Below are 18,313 nucleotides of genomic sequence, written 5' to 3'. Positions count from 1 at the left end.
GGCATGGTGGGTAAAACTCTATATTTACCATATCGTCTGGAAGGTTGGTAATCCTGGTATGAGTGGATGCTGACGTTGCTCAACTGCCTCTGCATCGCGACATTAGCACAGTTCTTTTTTTATAGCTTATATGTTATACACACTTATATGTTACACTTTTTTAAAATTATTTTGAGTGCTGTTTTTAAAGGTTATTTTTATAGATTTTTTGTGAGATTCTTGGAGTTGAAGTGTTTATAATTGGATTATTAGTCTATATAATACAATTAATTTAAAATTAATATAACTTAAAATGATACAGTTCAATATAATTAAAAACTAAAAAACACCCTTTTTAGACCGGAGAACTACGAATAAAACTCAACTCGAGTGGTTTACTAGTAACCACGGAAGAGTTACACTATTCAGGTCCTAGATTCATTATCAAACCAAAATATTATTGTATTGTCACCTAAGGTACTTGCAAGGTAACTACCAAATTTCACCATGGAACAACAAATAAAAAAAAATAACTTGGGCGAAACCCGCGGTGAGTCGAGTCCGATTCAGACTTGACCGGTTTTTTTCATCACAATGACTGGTACTAAAGTAATTAAAAAATATGTAAAAATTGCGTAAAACTATAACGGTGTTAGGGGTCAATACACCATGTGTTTAACACATAGCGCACCAGCGACCACGAACTAATATTATACACTTGTGAATATATCTCCTAGTGAAAGAGAAAGAGAGGCGGAGAGGAAATATTACGTTTTTAAGGTCCTAAAACGAAAAGTACGAAACCCGTATAGAATCGTTGTTGTCTCCTTGTCCATCCGTCTGTCAAGACCATTTTGTATAAATAATCAATGAATATTATACGCCTTTAAATGTATATCTCAATTAACATAAGGAAAATTATTTGGAAAAAAAAACCCTGTGCCTTTACGCACGACATACTGTTTTATAGAATAGACAAGGAGCGTGGGGGTCACTTGTGGTAAGTGATTATCACCGCTTACAACTCCATGTAACGCTAGATGAGATACAGGTGCGTTGCCGGCCTTTAAGGTGGAGGTAGACCCGCTTTCTGAAGGTACCCACGTCGTACCTATACCTACATTACAAATCTTTCAAAGCTTCACAGATTTATACATAGAAGGGCAATAGCTTGAATTTCTAAATATATTTTTTATCTTGATTATAATGTGTTTTTTTTTTTATTCTTATAATTTTTCATTTCATTTGTGAGTAGCGAATCTTTATAAGTCTTGGAACAGAGGTGCTAAAAACGAAAGTCGCATCAACAGTAAAGTTTTGCTTGGAGATGTTAACACATTGCGCAATTGATGACTACACTTTTTTCTTTCACGCTTCACGCTGTATCCCTCCCTAACCATCTTGGTTATGATATCATTTGGATGGTTATTGTTTTAGGTAATATTATAATTATTAATAACGTAATCGCCAGACGCCCATTGAGATGCATGCGAGCACGGTCGCTCACCTCTGCTGCCCACTCACTCGGTGTGTGTAAACAAATGGTTTTTGTTAAGTTACACCTAAGTTTAACTTGAAATATACTTATTACTAGCGACCCGCTCGCGGCGTCGCCTGCTCGCACTACATAATCGAATAATACACTACATAATAAAATAATTGAATCAACAACTTTAACTATAACCCAATTAAATTTCACAAGACTCCTTAAAAAAATATTTGCTGAAAAATTGGTCGATACATCTTATTTTTCACCAGGAATGATTGAACCTACACCCATCACAAATAAATGTACCAGATAGATTCATATAAGATTATTATGAGAATAGTAAGAAGAAATCTAGCATACAAATCTCTTTATTATCCATAACGAAGTAGATATATACGATTAGCTGTATGAACGTATGTATGTTTGTATGTGTATGTATGTCACTCCCACAACGGTGTCAGAACTAAACAATGACTTCACATGCTTTCTCTGTCACAAACTTTGCTTTCCCGTATGGTGTTTTTTCTTTATAATCTGTATTCTTAATATTTTTTTATAGAATTTAAAATGGAGATAAAGAATTATCTTGTCTAATAAAGTATTGATATTAGCGTTTATCTTTATATGTAGGTACCCTTCCGGCTCCGCACTGACGGAAGTACTGGACGTAGTCGTTGAAATTTGGCATTTGACCTAAGTATTTCTATATACATGTAAAAAAAATATATATATTTCAAATTCCATAAAATAGACATTTCTAACTGACAATACATTAAATATAGAAAGGAATTTAGCACTTGCGTCGCGAGTCCAGTCAAGGCAAGGCGTGCCTGTTATCAGCTATTTGATAACGCTATCACTTATCAACACCTCGCCGTGAGAGTCGCTTCTAAAGTACATAAAACTAAAAATAATATGGAATTAATTTTATTTTCGCAATGAGAATGTATCAGTTATTCATAAACAATGAAAACACAAAATAATAAAAAAAAGTGAAAATTGAATGTAGCCGGACTAGAACCCGCGTCATTGGTTAAACGTTCACACGCTCTGACTACTAAGCCAAACGTTCTTATTAAATTTTCAAGAGCAGCGAGCGGGTTTAAATCCGTCTACCTTAAAATTTTTATAATATTAAAATATATAATTTGTCGTATGTATGATATTCGTCGTCGTATTGTATGATAATTGTCATTTATAGGTGGTGACGATTACCGTGCCTAACTGAATCTCTTATATTATATTTAGATTTCAAGACAATGGCATTAATAATAATAATAATATTAATACTTTATTGCACATGAAAAGAAAAAATATATATATATAAAATTTACACAGAAAAAAAAAGAAAAGAAAAAGAAGGATACATAGGTACTTAAATTAACATGTGCAATGGCGGCCTTGTGTTAAGCCTGTCTAAAAACAAGATATCAAAATAATTAACTCACTAATTAAAATCGTGATTAACTCTAAAAAGTAGTATAAATTAAGGGCCATATTAGGAGAACTATGTTTATAAATTAAATTGACGCAAGAGGCTAAACACTAAATGAATTAGTATGTCTGTTTAAACTAATCGTATGGCTTCAATCACGTGGAATTAAGGAATTAATAGGAAGGTCACTTGTTGAGTTGTTGAGATGGTAGAGTCTAAAGTCTAATATGTATAAAGGGAAAGATGAAATGTTTTTTTTTCATTTCCTCGCTCTGGCAAGCAAAAACCCGGCATTAAGTGCCGTTAAATTGGGGGTAAAAGGAGAATATCCTAAAACTAGAAAATCTATTTTCACGAAAATGCTTGAATCTGAAAAAAATAAAAATATTATAAATGTAATTTCTTTCACTATTGGGATTAGAAGCCACGACCGTCGCCTCTAATGGCATTATATCATTTCTAATAGGTAAAAATAGAATAAAATAAACGAGATGGGGACCAATAAATCAAAGATAATCCTTAAAAAGGGTTACAAGCCCAAGCAATTAGTACCAGAACCAAATATCCGAAGCTGAACATGATAAACTAAGAACCGCCGTAAACCGGTTCCGACCGGATTCCAGTAACCAAATTGAATGAGTTAGGTGCATCGTGTACTATATAAATATTATAATGTGTAATCGTATTTATTTAAAGTTTTTAAATTTATAGTTTTTGTCCAAAATAAGGCGCAACTATTTCGATTTTTTTGATAAAAAGGGGTAAACATTTCTTGCTGTTTCAAGCTTTTTGCGCATAGCCGGATAGGGAGACAGAGGGAACAACATTTCCTTTCCTTCCCCATTCTCAGTGGATTTTTCGAAACGTCGCGTGATGTGTGGCTGTAATCGGCGCACTTTGTTACCAGAACAATCGTGAATCGAAACCACAACCTCTTCTGCCATAGCGGTCTTTACGTAAATATTATATTGCATAGTAATTTAACAGCTTCTAACTAGTAGCTTTCCAATATTGTGCAAAAAATACTTATTACTTTACTTTATTTTTTGCACAGATTATAAAAGGAGTGAATTGGCAAACGGAGACATCTACATGATTATTCTTTACTCTGCTATGAGGAAAAAACCTGAAACTACCAGAAATACGAGAGTATATTATATGAGACGCCAGATAACCACAACCGGCTATTATGTCGACACTTGCTCCCGCAGCACCGAAATTCAAAGGTCACGCCTATGAATGGAGCTATTGTCGACGACTCGGATCAAATTAGTTAACGAATAATCATTTTATTATATTTTCGTCATGGTTTTGTATTTGATTTCCATCTGGGGGAATGTATTGCATATTTCCATTTCCTCGCTCGGATAACAAGACAAGCGCGGCGTTAAGTTCCGCCACTCAACCTGCAATGTTCGAGACATTCGACAATTAGACGTACTAGGGATACGAAAAAGGGAAATTACGTAGTAGGATATTTATGCCCAAAAAAATAATCTACCCTCACGCAAATCGGAAGTGAAGCCTCTAAAAGTCTAAAGGCTAAGCTCATCACGTCATCTATTCCAAGGTCGCGGGTTTGATTCCAAACACGTTCGATAACCGACCGGTCGAGTATAGACTATAGACGATCACACGCCACTTGTTAAAAAAATAATCAAGGCCGCCATTATGGGTTGTTTATTTTATAATCTATTGTATAAATGTTAACTTCTATTTCTAAATTTGTTTCGAGATAAGCACAGAAAAAAGCTGCTTCACGCTGTATCCCGCATATAGCAGTGTAGACCGTAGTGTTAACGCACTGTTCTCCACGCTCCGCTCAATTTGCAAGAAAGTAATTAATCGATTTAAATGCATTCACTATTAAGCAAGCTTCATTAGGTTTGGTCCATAAACAAAAAAAAGTTATGTCAATATAAATTATTTTGCTTGACATAATTGCTGTAAATAACTGTTTTATTGAATTGGCTGTATAGTTTTAACCCGAACCCATCAACGATAGCGTTTATAAAAGCTGTATCACTGCGTCACGACGGGTCTAATGCTTATGTATGCTTATTCGGAGAGTACCATCACCAATTATTTTTTTGAGTTGGACTGATAAAACTTGTCCCGGAAGTACGAATTTACTATATTTAAATCAAAACGTATCATACATATTTCTATTTACTTACAAGTGCATGCTTGGATGTTTAAATAGATTATCATCCTAAAATATTATCCAATTTCAACAATATCGCATACCTACGACCTTACATATCAAACTGATAACCTCCTTTTTGGAAATCGGTTAAAAAAAGAAAGTTACGCTATGCATCGAGAAGTGAAATTAAATTTTAAAGGTTAACCAAAAATTCTTTACCACCTATTAGATGCAAATATAAGAGTAAACTGAACAGAACTATTACTTACTTAATAAACTTCTAACAATCACGAAGTCTAATTTAGAGAAAGTATTAAATCGAACCTGTACCTACTTTTATAATATTGTAAGCAAATAATTACAAGAATTTCATAAACTTCTTGTTATTTGTTTACGCGCGATAAGCATTTCTCAATAGGTACATATATTACTCAATCGCTTTGCATAAAAATGCAGATATGCAATGAATATTTATAATATGCTGACACATTTTTATATAAAAAAAAGTTGTTTAATATTCAGACATGACTACTTTTTAGTAAAGGAGGCCCAGGGAACCTAAATTCAATATACTTCGTTCCCGATGCACCGCCTAATTGGAGACATTGCGTGTTAAGTGACGGCACTCAACCCCGTGTTTTGCCTTGCTACCATAGCAAGAATATTAAAAAATTGTTCCTCTTAGTCATAATTCTCGCAAGTTTAAGCTATAATTTAAGATAAAATTTCGTTTTAGCTATAGACGACTTTATTAGTTTATCATTTAAAAGGTTACAGGTTCAAATTCGGCTACACAAAATATATTATAAAACAGACAGACAGACAAAATGGCAAACACAATAGTATATAATACAATATGAATAAGGATTTGTTCCTTTCCAAAAACAATTTAGTATGTAAAGTGAGACTAACCGACACCCGACGCCGCGGACGTGTTGAATGAAAAAATACGGTTGCGTCATTTTAAGCAAACGGTCCGGTGACTGGGCCTCAAATTATATAAGTGGACTTTTGTCCATTAAAATATTGTTATTTCGGGGTTCACGCGGAAATCTCTTGGCGTCCGCAGACCACGACCAGGGGTAGTCGAGGAGGAACACCGGGAGCTTTTAGTGGGTACTATGGATGGTCTACATTTGCCAGTCAATGAGTTCGTAATTTGTGGACGTGGACCCATAGCTGTGGTGCAGTGTTACACGCCTGTGACGATATACGCGACAGTTGTAGCTTCGAATCCCGCTCGGGGAAATTAATCTCTGGCGTTCTCTGCTACTAAATAAGAATATCTTAGAAAATAATAAAGTATTTGTATTTGATATAAAAAAACTAAAGAATCCAATCCAATATTTATCATAGAAGCGTAAAACAATTTTAGACTTCTTTTTATTAGATAAAAATATTTTTCTATCTTAAGCGGTGTAAAACTTTGAAAAATGTAAAAAAATACGTATACATTAGAGTCGTCACCACGTGCGTCCGTGATCTGCATCGTATGCAGCTAACTTTCACGGCAAGTGAAAATAGAAATTTATTGCCTTACACTACGTTCATTGCAAAACGAACGTATCTCTAACTGACATAAAGACCATAGGCGCAGTGGTTGAGTTACGATGGTAATAGATTCAATTTAAAAAAAAATGCCGCACGATATATCCCGAATACACCAGGGTAGGCAGCAGGAACCTAGTGTTAGGGTCCTTTTTTCGAGACACTACGTTTGCGTGTTGCCATATTCAATGCAAAAAAAACGCATTCGCATTCGTGGGTATCAATTGTTTTGGTAAAATTAACAGCGTTTAGTTACGATCTTGAATTCATACTAGAAAAACGTGAATATGATTTTATATACATGTGTCATATAAATGGCGTCATTGTATGCTTAATCATTTTTGTATGACACTGTGACCTTGACAGGTAGAAAATATTGTTTTTCAACAACGACGATTACTTTTGCCATTTCTATAACGATGTATATATATTTTTAAACGTCTTAAAAAAGGAGGTTATCAGTTTGTCATGTATGTATATTATATTGTTAGAAATAGATAATATTTGAGTATGATCAACTGCTTAAATGGGTGGGAACTTACGCTCAAAGTCACTTCGGTCACCTTACATCTTGGAGCAAATATCGATCTATTTATTTTAATTTAAAGGAACTATCACAGATAAAAAATACAGTCTGGAATATGAATCAACTACCAATGTTTACAAGTCAAGAAACATGAGATCACTAGAGATGAACTTATAACGTATTATAACAATGCGGATGTTCTTCCGGATGTAAAAAAAATGACTCGCTAAAGGTCGGGGGGTGGAATCCAACTTTTATTATTATTTAACGCATAAATAAAGACTTGCTTAAGAATTAATTGTTAAGTGTGAGCCGGACTCTCCCACCGAGGCTTCTGGGAATATCGGGATTGTAGGTCAACGAAAAGCTTACACATGTACAACTTATAAATGTTGACACACTTAAGTTTGTTTGTTTGTTTCATAACTGTAGGTCTAAGGGAAGTTACCCTGTAGGTTTTGATTACGCGGGGAATTTCATATAAAATGCAGCAAAATCGATGCATAAATGCTCGTATCTTTTGATTGCTTTAACTTAGAAATTTGATTTTTGCTGTGTGCATCAAGGGACTTGAATATTTGGTATTCATTCTAGCATGATATCTCCACGCGCATGATCTTGACAGACGGACAACAAAGTGACGGAACTCTAAAAACAAAAAAACACGCTTTTTAACACCAATTGCTGATGTGCTTGGAGCTATAAATTATCATATGAACCACCATTCAAGTCCAAGCTCCATCATCAGACCAGTTCGATAATACCACACTATTGTATTGTCACTAGTGTATTGTATTGTCGACTAAGTTTCATGATAAAATTATTACAAGTGAGTCAAATGCAGTTTTTTTAATTTAATTACAAAAAAACTCCGTAAAGTAGACTGTTTTACTCCTATATTGAATAACAAAACAATCATTCATTTCGAACCTACTAATAATGACTTATAATCCCTAATCATAACCACTGGACCGTGTCGGCCACAAAATCTGTAATAGCCGTATAAATCTCAATTAGAGCCAATACAATTACGGATGGATTACGGGAGGCAGGTAAAACGTTGTATTTGTATAAAAATTGAGTTTTCGTTTAATAGACAGTTACCTATATAGTTATAGTATTTTTCGTGAAAATCTGGTAAAAGTAAACGATTAGAATTAGAATTTTACAGAGTCAGAACGGACAGATGGAGCTACTGGACTTAGAAAGATAAAACTTGTCATGTATGTGGATATATCTTTTTTAATAAAGTACAAGTAATTTACTTTTACATTTACTTTCTATGATATAATGTACAAATTTAACCGTTGTTAATTTTAAAATTACTGTTAAAACTAACTGTTATACGTTATACAAGCAAATTTTACTACAATACTAATAAATGTAGGTAGATCGTTAATTATTATTGAAGAAGCTATCCATTCTTAATTAAACGCTCAATTGTGTAACCACTATTTAAGCATAGCAAAAACGTATATGAAATCTAATAATAATTACAAAAGAATTTCCTTAACCGTCTCCACAAAAAAAAATAAAACCAAAACTCTGTGAAACTCACAAAAAACCACAAAAGCAAAAATTATAAGCTAAATAAGCACAAACACTTTGCACCCACGTCTAATGTACAGAAATGCACAAAACTATATTTTTTTCTTTGTTTTAGGTAAAATCGTTGCGACTTGCGCACGCGCACCACGGACGCTGCCCGATGACTGAGTATGCCGTAAATGGCGTGTTTCCGACATATTAGAATCAGAGTTACGCTGAGCGTGTGCGAAAACTTGTATGATTAATAATCTGTGTCCGAAATTTGTGAGGTGCTACTTTATAAATGAAATAGGTTTTTTTTTATTGATTTTTTTAAGGCGAAAAACTATCTATATGAAGTATTTTGTCTTCACGCGAGAGAGCAGGCAGAGGGTAAATAAGTAAAAAACAAAAGGCTAGTTAGTAAAAAGGTAAGAAAAACTATACCTATACAAAAATCAGTTAGGAGGTTCTTTTGTCAACTCTGGTAACAAAACAAAATTCCACTCAACGCGCAATGGTATGTGGGTGTTTTAACACTAGGTTCACTTTGCCTACCGTGCTATATGCAGGATACAGCGTGAAACAGACACTACAAGATCAGAAGCTGATAATAAAAATTGTAATAATATTCGGAACCACTATATTAAAAAATATTCTAGCTTAGTCTTAAATGTTTACATCAAAAGGAACAAGCTTATTCGTCAGCGCATTTACGTATCTCCTTCGAGAACTTCAAAAGATAATATTTTTAGAGTACCGTATAGAAAATTTAAAAAAAAGCAATGTACCGCCCAATTTTTAACGGCCGTTGCGTTAATAAACCGAGGAAATAGAAATAATTCATTCTGTGGGAATCGAACCCTCAACCTGTCCCGTCTACACACGTGGTGCTTTGAAAGCTTCAAGGTCATTTTTTATTCTTTTAATTATAAAAAAAAAACTGCATTTATTAACATTTTCGAGGATATGCACTGGACTTAAACTGGTATTAAAGGCCCTACATAGGTTTACTACATCACGAGACCTCTGTGAATTACGTTTAAAATATCTAAATCTATTTATCTTTCTATTTAATATAAAAAAGCTAAATAGTTTGTTTGTTTAAATGTTCTAATCTCAGAAACTCTTGATCCAAATAGAAAAAAATATTTTTCTTTAATTTAAAAACTTTTAACTTAAAAAACTTAAACAACTTTTAACTTTAAAAACTTTATAGCTTATAATGTAACTCAATGTACCTGCGGTCAGAGTCACTTCCCGCAACAAGTAAGTATTTTCATTTGACCGCGCGAGTGCAACCGGGGTAAAAGGTAGTATAATGAAGTATGATCATCGCATTGGAGAGTTGGTCCCGTACGTTGATGCGCCACGCTCTAGTTGCTGGTCGGTCATATCTATATTACTTTCATTTGGTATTACGCTAAATTGAAATAACTAAGAGAAGACTAACTGCAAGTACAGTGATTTATATAATAACGAAACGGTTAACGAAGCATATAGCATATAGTTAGACCCTTAAATTGCTTTTCTTGTTAAATACACTAAAACAAAACTGAAGAACTGTTCAGTTAGATATTCTAAAATTCTTAAGTTTTAGTTCACGATGAATTCTCGTTTCAAATTCACTAACAAGACGAAGAAAACTTAAAAAAAAAAATCTTTAAAATCATTGCTGATTGTGTACGCGTAGCGTTGAGTTCCATTCAACACCACTTATACCGGAACAATAAAATATATTTTTTATATGATGTTATGATAATCTTTCCTTTAAGTGGGTATCGAACCCACAATAGTGTACATAGTCGACGACAACGTGCATTTTAGGTGACTATAAAAAGATGGTAATTTTCTTTAACTTGCTTGATTTAATCAACGACAGCCAGTCTCAATAAAAAAAACTTTGCAAAAACGTCGAGAGAATGAGTGACATAAGAATGGCAACAGTGAATTGTAAGAGAGGCAAGGTGAGATCTCTGTTGGCTTTCGAGAACACAATATCGATGAGAGTTCTCCCTGTACCAAGATGCCCATCTTGGTATGTTTGAACGGGTTGATGATAATTCACGACGAGGCGAAGTAAGGTAAGCAGAAACGGTAAATAAAAAATACGGAACCCTACAATGAAATCCGTTTCTTTCTTTACACATACAATAATAGATTTTGGAGGAACAGTATGCGGCATATGTTAAACTTTAACACGTGTTTACCACCCGGTGTTTTTTTCACTTAGGGCGCGTCATCGGTTGATAGAGATTTAAAATTAATATAAGGTGGGGATGGGCTATGGGGATGTTTAGGTGGTAGCAAGTTCGATTACAAAAACGACGGGTGAGCAAATTAACCCTTAAGGAACGGGGCCCCAAGGCCCTTGACTGACATGTATAGGTACCTCTCCTCTACGTCCAATGCGATATGCCAAATGCATATCTATTAAAGCCACATTTTGCGTCGTCCCAAGAACAAAGAAATGAAAATATTGAATAATTCATTTCTTCAAATGGGAATCGACCCTACAACCTGTCGCGTTTACGGTTGTGTTCTTGCGCCACGACTGGCCTGGACTAGCCATGACTGGTGGGCCTACAGCCTCGATAAACAAAAATAAAATTTCAAATTAAACTAGTTGTTTCTGAGATAAGCGCGTTCCAACAAATAGGTATACTCCTCAGCTTTATAATAATAAGTATGAATTGACAAACAGATTGGGTGTCAAGTTTAAAGTAAACTACCCTACTAATATTGTTAATTAAATCATTTAACTACTGGTTTTAAACAAAAACATCACGATTTAAAAAAAAATGCTTAGGTTTTTATAAACAACGACCTTGAGATATGAAAAGGTCAAACATAATGTGACATTAACATAATCTTATAAATATTAATAAACTAAACTTTTTATGAATTTCCCAGTAATAGTAGAAATAGCTAATACTTAGTTGATAAATTGAATACAAGGTCACGAACAAGATTTTACAAACGTCTTATTGTAAACGACACAGTTGTGAGTTTGGCTCCCAGTCGAGGGAATGGATTATATTTATTCCACTCTGGAAACAAGACAAATTACGTCAGGGAACGGAGTATCTAAACACTAGGTTCCAAGGTTTTCTCTGCCTACCTTTGCGGCAGAGAGAACCATTTGCGGGATACAGCTTTAAGCTAAAAAATAAAGCTAAAAAGTAGGTAGAGGGAACCTAAAGTTAAAACATTCTACCCCGTCTAGTTTTCGAAATATTGCGTGTTGAGTAGTGGAATACAACGCCGCGAAATGAAATTAACTCAAATATAAAATAATTCCCAAATTGTGATAATCGAACCCACAACCGTCACGTTCACAATCAGACGCTGTGCCATTACGCCTCATAAGGACCTAACAACAATTTCCTCATAAATTAAATTTAATTCAACACGGAAACCAACTCCCTACCCCCATGACCCTTTATGACTCATAAAAATTACAGTTAAATTTTAACAGCGAATGCTCTGAGCATCTAATCTTCTAAACATGACAAATTGTCTCGGCGGTCAATTTAACCAATTAACTTGACTCAAACGGACTTGAACTTCGGTACACCAATTTATACTAATATTATAAAGCTGAAGTTTGTTTGGTTGAAAGCGCTAATCTCGGAAATTATTGATCCGAATTGAAAAATTCTAAAATATATATAACATCAGGATAATCGTTTCTAACTAACTTGTCAATGCAAACAATTGGGTAGGCATAGGGAACCTAGTGTTGAGACTCTGTTCCTCATTTTCCGCCATTGCGTTTTGAGGGACTGAACTCAACCCCGTGTTTTGCCTTGTTATCAGCGCGAGGATATTACAATAGTAAATAATTCATTCCCCCAATTGGGAATAGAACTCACAACAGTCACGTTGCAGTCACACACTTGTGCCGCTGGGCCATGATGGCCTCAATGATAATAATAGTTAAACAAATTCGTTTAACTCAACTCCCAAGTTAGCAATTCCGCCATACTTTGAAGTCACGACTTCCTCATCTAAAGCCAATTTACTACGAAAACGAGAATATGAACGAACGGACACGCAACTTGTACATATTACTTGAAATTAATTGTAACATAACTGTTTCTTCAATTTAATAAATAACCTTAATTATTAACATCGTGACTCAGTTGAGTACCGCCACCCAACAGGCCATGTCCGGAACGGCGGGAAGTTGATGGAACTAAAAAATCTTATTTCCCCTCTCTGGTAGACAAAGCGCGGCGTTGGGTTCTGCTACTCAACTAACACTAAATATCTCGAAAATTTGGCGGTGCTTTTGGAGAATGAAAGAAGAAAGTGTCTTAGCACTACCTTCCCTCTGCAATACCACCCTGCAATGTGTAGGATATAGCATAAAGCTAAAAAAATCAAATAACTTTACGTAGACAGAGGGAACGTAGTGTCAAGACACTTCGATCCCCATCTTCTGCAGAATTCTGATGGCATTGCATGTTGAGCTTGTGTAGGGAAAACCCTCGACACCAGAGTGAAGAACTCAACGCTGATCAAACTCAAAAGTGAAATTAAAAAATGAAAATATTAAATATTTAATTTCCTCCGCTGGGGATTGAATCCATAACCTGTCGCCCTGCGCCACGATTGGCCTCAAGTTATCAAAGTTATCGTTGCAGTATCGTTTTATGTGGCTTCGTCGCGTCATTTCATTTTTTCCCTACACATGCCTGTCTTATCTTCTTGCCCAATGCCCATTAAGGGAGGAAGGCACATTTGTATTGACTAAGACAGTTTTCTTTAGTATATAGTTATTTTATTAACCAACTTGAAAATAGGAGGTTATAAGTTTTAATAATGTATGTATATCTGTGTATATGATATTGGGTTCGATTTCCACTCGGGAATATTTTTTTTGAGCTGCTCGCTATATTTCACACATAGCAGGGTAGACCTTTGGGAATCCATTCCCATTCCGTTCCCCACTTTATTATATTTTATATTCACTTGAGACATTCCGTGCTGAGTGGCGGATATCAACGCCTTGCTTTGCTCCGTTACCACCGAGCGCGGAAATTAAAATATTTAATATTTCATTTCATCGAGTGGACAAAGCACGGTGTTAAGATCCGTCACTCGACACCTTTTCGCAGTTCACTTTGCATATCCTGCTATAACAAGATGCAGCATGAAGCTGAAAAAAATCGATGTCTCTGAGTGCAGCTAAAGCACCTTTCATTTCCATTTATTATTCAAAAATTTAAAAAAAAATACAATAATAAAACTAAATCTATATATTTAGCGTATGTTAGACTATAGGATGTAATAACTGATAGCCTTATCACTTGGGTCGACGTTAATCCTGAGGACTTTTAGCTAAAATGTTTTTTATATGACTTTTACGGTTTTTTACTTTTTTTTGGTTTCCCTAGCGGGACACCCAAGGGGTCCGAAGCGCCCAACTTTACGCTCTCTGCATACCTTCCTCACCTCTTCCACTATTTTCAACCTCTACATACATGCCATCCGATAGGTCGTCATACCTTACGTGATATTCCCTCAGTATCATAGATATTTTGTTTTAGAAGGACAACCGAGTCCCCTCTGCCTCTCTTACCACTCACTCGTTATTTTACTCAAATTAAGTTTTAAAATATATTTGTTCAAGTTACCACCCAACAAGAAGTACTGAATTTGAATTCAGGCATCTCATTCGTCGATTTGAAAAATAAAATTTGTCTTAAAGGTTTCATTTTTCTGTGCTCCAAGTACATGGGTATTCGATAATTTCAGATTGATACTTCTATGCATTCTTGAGAAAAATTATCTTTACATACGGACGAACAGATAGATAGACGGACAACTAAGTGGTTCTATAAGGGTTGACTTCTTTTTTGAAGTACGTAACCTTAAAAAGACCTTCGGAAAAATCTTACGTCATTTTTAATAAACTTTTATGACTGGTTGGGTAATTACGGTAATAATTTAAAAATTATAATTATTTTAGTCACGGCAGGTGATCATTTGGGGTGTATCTATTAGTGATGGTCGTGGGTTCGATTGGAGCTTTATATAAATGTCCCAGCTTCGATAAGTAAAGTATGCGAGGGTTGTGGGATTAATTCCAACTCGTGAGAATAGAATATTTACATTTCCTTGCAAATCGAAGAGCGGCGATAAGTCCCGCGTAGATATGTAAGTTTTAAATAAACTAAAAGTATAAAATAAAGTAACAAGGTTCCCACTGCCTATTTGGTAAATGCAAATAAAAAATTGTCAAGTGTGTATTGGACTTACCCACCGTAGATTTCATACCAATTTCATGAAATCAACGGGATGAACAACATATAAAAGTTGACATTTGCGGGCGTATGCACTCATTTTGTATGAAAAAAAAAACTACAAATATAAGTAACAAATTTTTTTTAAGCTAAGTTGAGTTCATATGTAAAATACAGTAATTTGCTTTGATTACGCGGCGAATTTCATACAAAATCTGACAAAAGCAAACGAACAAACGCTTGTATCTTTTGATTGCGTTGACTTAAAGTTTTTAGCTTTTGTTTTCCAAGCTTGATAACTCCATTCTATCTAGAGAAAAGGGTTCCATTATTTTCTTTTAGGGTACGGAACCAGTACAAGAGTGGTTATATACATAATTGTTAAAAATAAACTGTTCAGATGATATCAGACGACCTTACTTGTCGTGTTAAGTATTATAAGCATGAAGTCACTTCTAGCAATACGATTATTATCGATGTAAGCAAAACGATTTTACGTTCTTGCAACGTAGATTTAGTAACGAATAATGTTTTTTTTTTTTGTTTTTCCAGTTTCACGCTCTATGTAGCAACCCGCATAGCATTGTAGGCGGATCCCTCCACCTAGCTAGTGTCAAAACACTCCGTTCTCCATAAATCGCCCGAGATATTGTTGAACAACAGAACTCAAATTCTCCATAAACAACTCAACGTTGCGCTTTGTCCTGTTACCATACAAACATTACCATACCAGACAAATAAATAACTCATTCCCCATTGGGAATCGAACCCACAATCGTTGTTTTTCTAAATAAAGATAAATATCGTCCGCAGCATCCCTAGCCCATCTCAATCGTGATACAACATTAACAGTTCAATCACTGTCACCTCGCCGACCTTCCGCCATGATCTCATTTAATGACCAATCATTAACAGAGTGTTTACATTAGTTGTTTTATTATAGATCATAGATATATGTTTAATAGATATTTTATAGTACATTAAAATGTGATATAGGCTGTCGCGGCACAGCGACAAAGCGCGTAACTGTAAATCATACGGTTGTGGTTTCGATTCCCACTCGGGGAAATAAAATATTTAATATTTTTGTTTCCTAGCTTTGATAACGGCGCAAAGCGGACTATATTGATACTAGGTTCCCTGTGTTATCACGCTATGCGAAGTACCTAAATAGTCAAAAAAATAACGAAATTTAGACACTAAACATCATAAGTCCGAAGAAAAGCGCCGCGTTAAGTTCCACTATTGAACACGCAACGCCTCGAGAATTCATTGGAAAGTGGAGTGGAAACGGAGTGTCATAACACTATTCCCAGGTTTCCTCTGTATGTCCTTCTTTGGGCGGGATACAGGGAGAAGTTTAAAAATTAGCCGAGTATGCGAGAACATGAAAATAACAAATTCCCTTCAATGGCAATACAACCTACAAGTTCTATAAGTATCGCGTCCGTATCGATTAGTCCAATATCTCATGTTAATATTTATTTATATGACAAACTTTAATGAAATAAATAATAATAAAAATTATTATGACGATTATTTACGATGAACATTAACCTAAATACTTTACGTTAAAAATATAGCTTATGTAATTAAAAACAAATAAATGTTAAGTGACTGTAATGATTTCTTAATTTTTTAATCCTAGTTTTGGGGCAATGATCTTTTAATAATATGCTGTAATAAAAAAACTCTTTTTAGCTTCATGCTATATGCCACGTATAGGGGGGTATGCACAAGGAACCTAGTGTTAAAACACTCTACAATTCCGACGTTTCACATAAAATTTCAAATAGTAAAGCAGAAGACGACGCAGAGATTTGCCTCGATACCAGAGAAAGGAAATGAAATATTAACTATTTCATTTCATGAGTGTTAAACTCGAATATGTGTCACATTTACAGTTACACCCTTGTGCCACCTAGGCCGGCAGCCCTAAACTCTTGCATCATAATATATGCAAGAGCAGGCAGCCCTAACTGCCAGGCAAAAATTGCATGCATCTGCATTTTTTTGGAATAGTCCCTTTATTAAAGAAAATGCTTTATTTTATTACATCTATCTTTTCCATTTAACCCACTACCTGCAGTCATAGTTGCCTCACTCAATCAAAATGTGTCTTGTGTCATACACAACAAGTTGGTATTGACACCACACTATGGGGCAAAGCTACAGGCAAACACTAGTAGGTAATTATTTTAAGTTTACACCTGCCTTTAATATTATAAAACATATCTGAAATTGATCAAAGTGATAAATTATTAATAATTAAATATATTTTTTTATCTATAATACATAAACAGAATCCTCTAGAAATATATAATTTTATTCATTTGATAAGAATTGAGATTTTATGATAATATTAATGTAAAGGCCAAATTAATAATATAATTACACTGCTATTTTTTAGCATCATGCACTATAATGCAATGCACTATAATGACCAAGCTTCCTATGATATTTTATTTTTATTAAGAAAAATGCAATAAAAGAAAGTGATATATATTATATAAATTAAATAATTATTAAGATATACAAAAACAAAATTATTTATATTTTTCTAAAACATTTATTCATATTTGAATTTTTAAAATGACTAGTTTTTATAGTTATAATTAATTTACATATTAAGAAAAGCTGTCGTGGTGGAGCAGCACAGTGGCTGGCAGTAGACTCGACCATTTTGAATTTAATATCCACTTGGGAATTAAAATTATTTTCAATTCCATGTTCCAATAACAAGATGCTGAATCATTCAAAGTTTTGAATTTTACAAATTATCTCAAAAAATTAACAGTGAAAATTAAGCTTATTAATTTAAATAAATAAATATTTAAAATAATGTTAATTTTAAATCAAATAGTGTGTATAATTGGTTCAAGATAGTCGTCACCTGTAATTGTTCAAGGGCGTTTACACAATACGTGCGGCGCGGATTATTGGATTACGTTCCACTCGCATACCTACATAATTACTTATGCTGTAGAAAAATAGAAAATTTAATTATAATTATGATAATACACAATTTACAATATGTTTAGCTTTATATTATTTATTATAAAGACTCAATTCTTATAATAATTTTAATAGTTTGAGAGTTAGTTGGAGAAACCTACTTTCGATACGTGCGTAGATAAAACTTGTATGTCGTGATACGTGATACTTTCAATTATTTAAAAAGTTATTGAAACTGACTTTAACTTTAATAAAAAGTTTATTACTACTAACCTTATAGCGGGCAGGTATTTTTCGGGTTAAAAGAAAACGAAACGATCGCGAAACGCACAAATATTTGACCCACTAAACAACTTCACATACCTAAGTTTTTAAATAAGTTCAAACTTTTATTTTATATGATTTAAAACTGAAATAACACTGAAAATAATGTCTAAGTGAAAGTTTATAAAATGAG

The 18,313-nt window shown here is 34.2% G+C and overlaps 1 protein-coding gene across 8 annotated transcripts in view; it reads right to left on the bottom strand.

Moving 5' to 3' along the window:
• kst (spectrin beta chain, non-erythrocytic 5 kst) overlaps nucleotides 1-18,299 on the bottom strand; it is a 77,109-nt gene extending 58,810 nt beyond the window's left edge. For 7 of the 8 annotated variants that reach the window (XM_085200792.1, XM_085200797.1, XM_085200795.1 and 4 more), the window contains exon 1: nucleotides 29-147. In XM_085200792.1, the coding sequence (XP_085056918.1) occupies nucleotides 29-95 (67 nt within the window). In that variant the 5' untranslated portion in view covers nucleotides 96-147. Of the gene's footprint in view, nucleotides 1-28; nucleotides 148-18,129 lie in introns of those variants that run through there. The other variant, XM_085200798.1, reaches the window with a different exon arrangement.
• Between the last annotated feature and the right edge of the window lie 14 nt (nucleotides 18,300-18,313).

This window comes from Heliconius melpomene, chromosome 17 (genome assembly GCF_056956725.1).
Source record: "Heliconius melpomene rosina isolate 202511_hmr_F chromosome 17, ASM5695672v1, whole genome shotgun sequence".
Taxonomy (NCBI): domain Eukaryota; kingdom Metazoa; phylum Arthropoda; class Insecta; order Lepidoptera; family Nymphalidae; genus Heliconius; species Heliconius melpomene.
The sequence above is the reverse complement of the archived record's forward strand: the minus strand, read 5'-3'. Positions and strand labels throughout refer to the sequence as shown.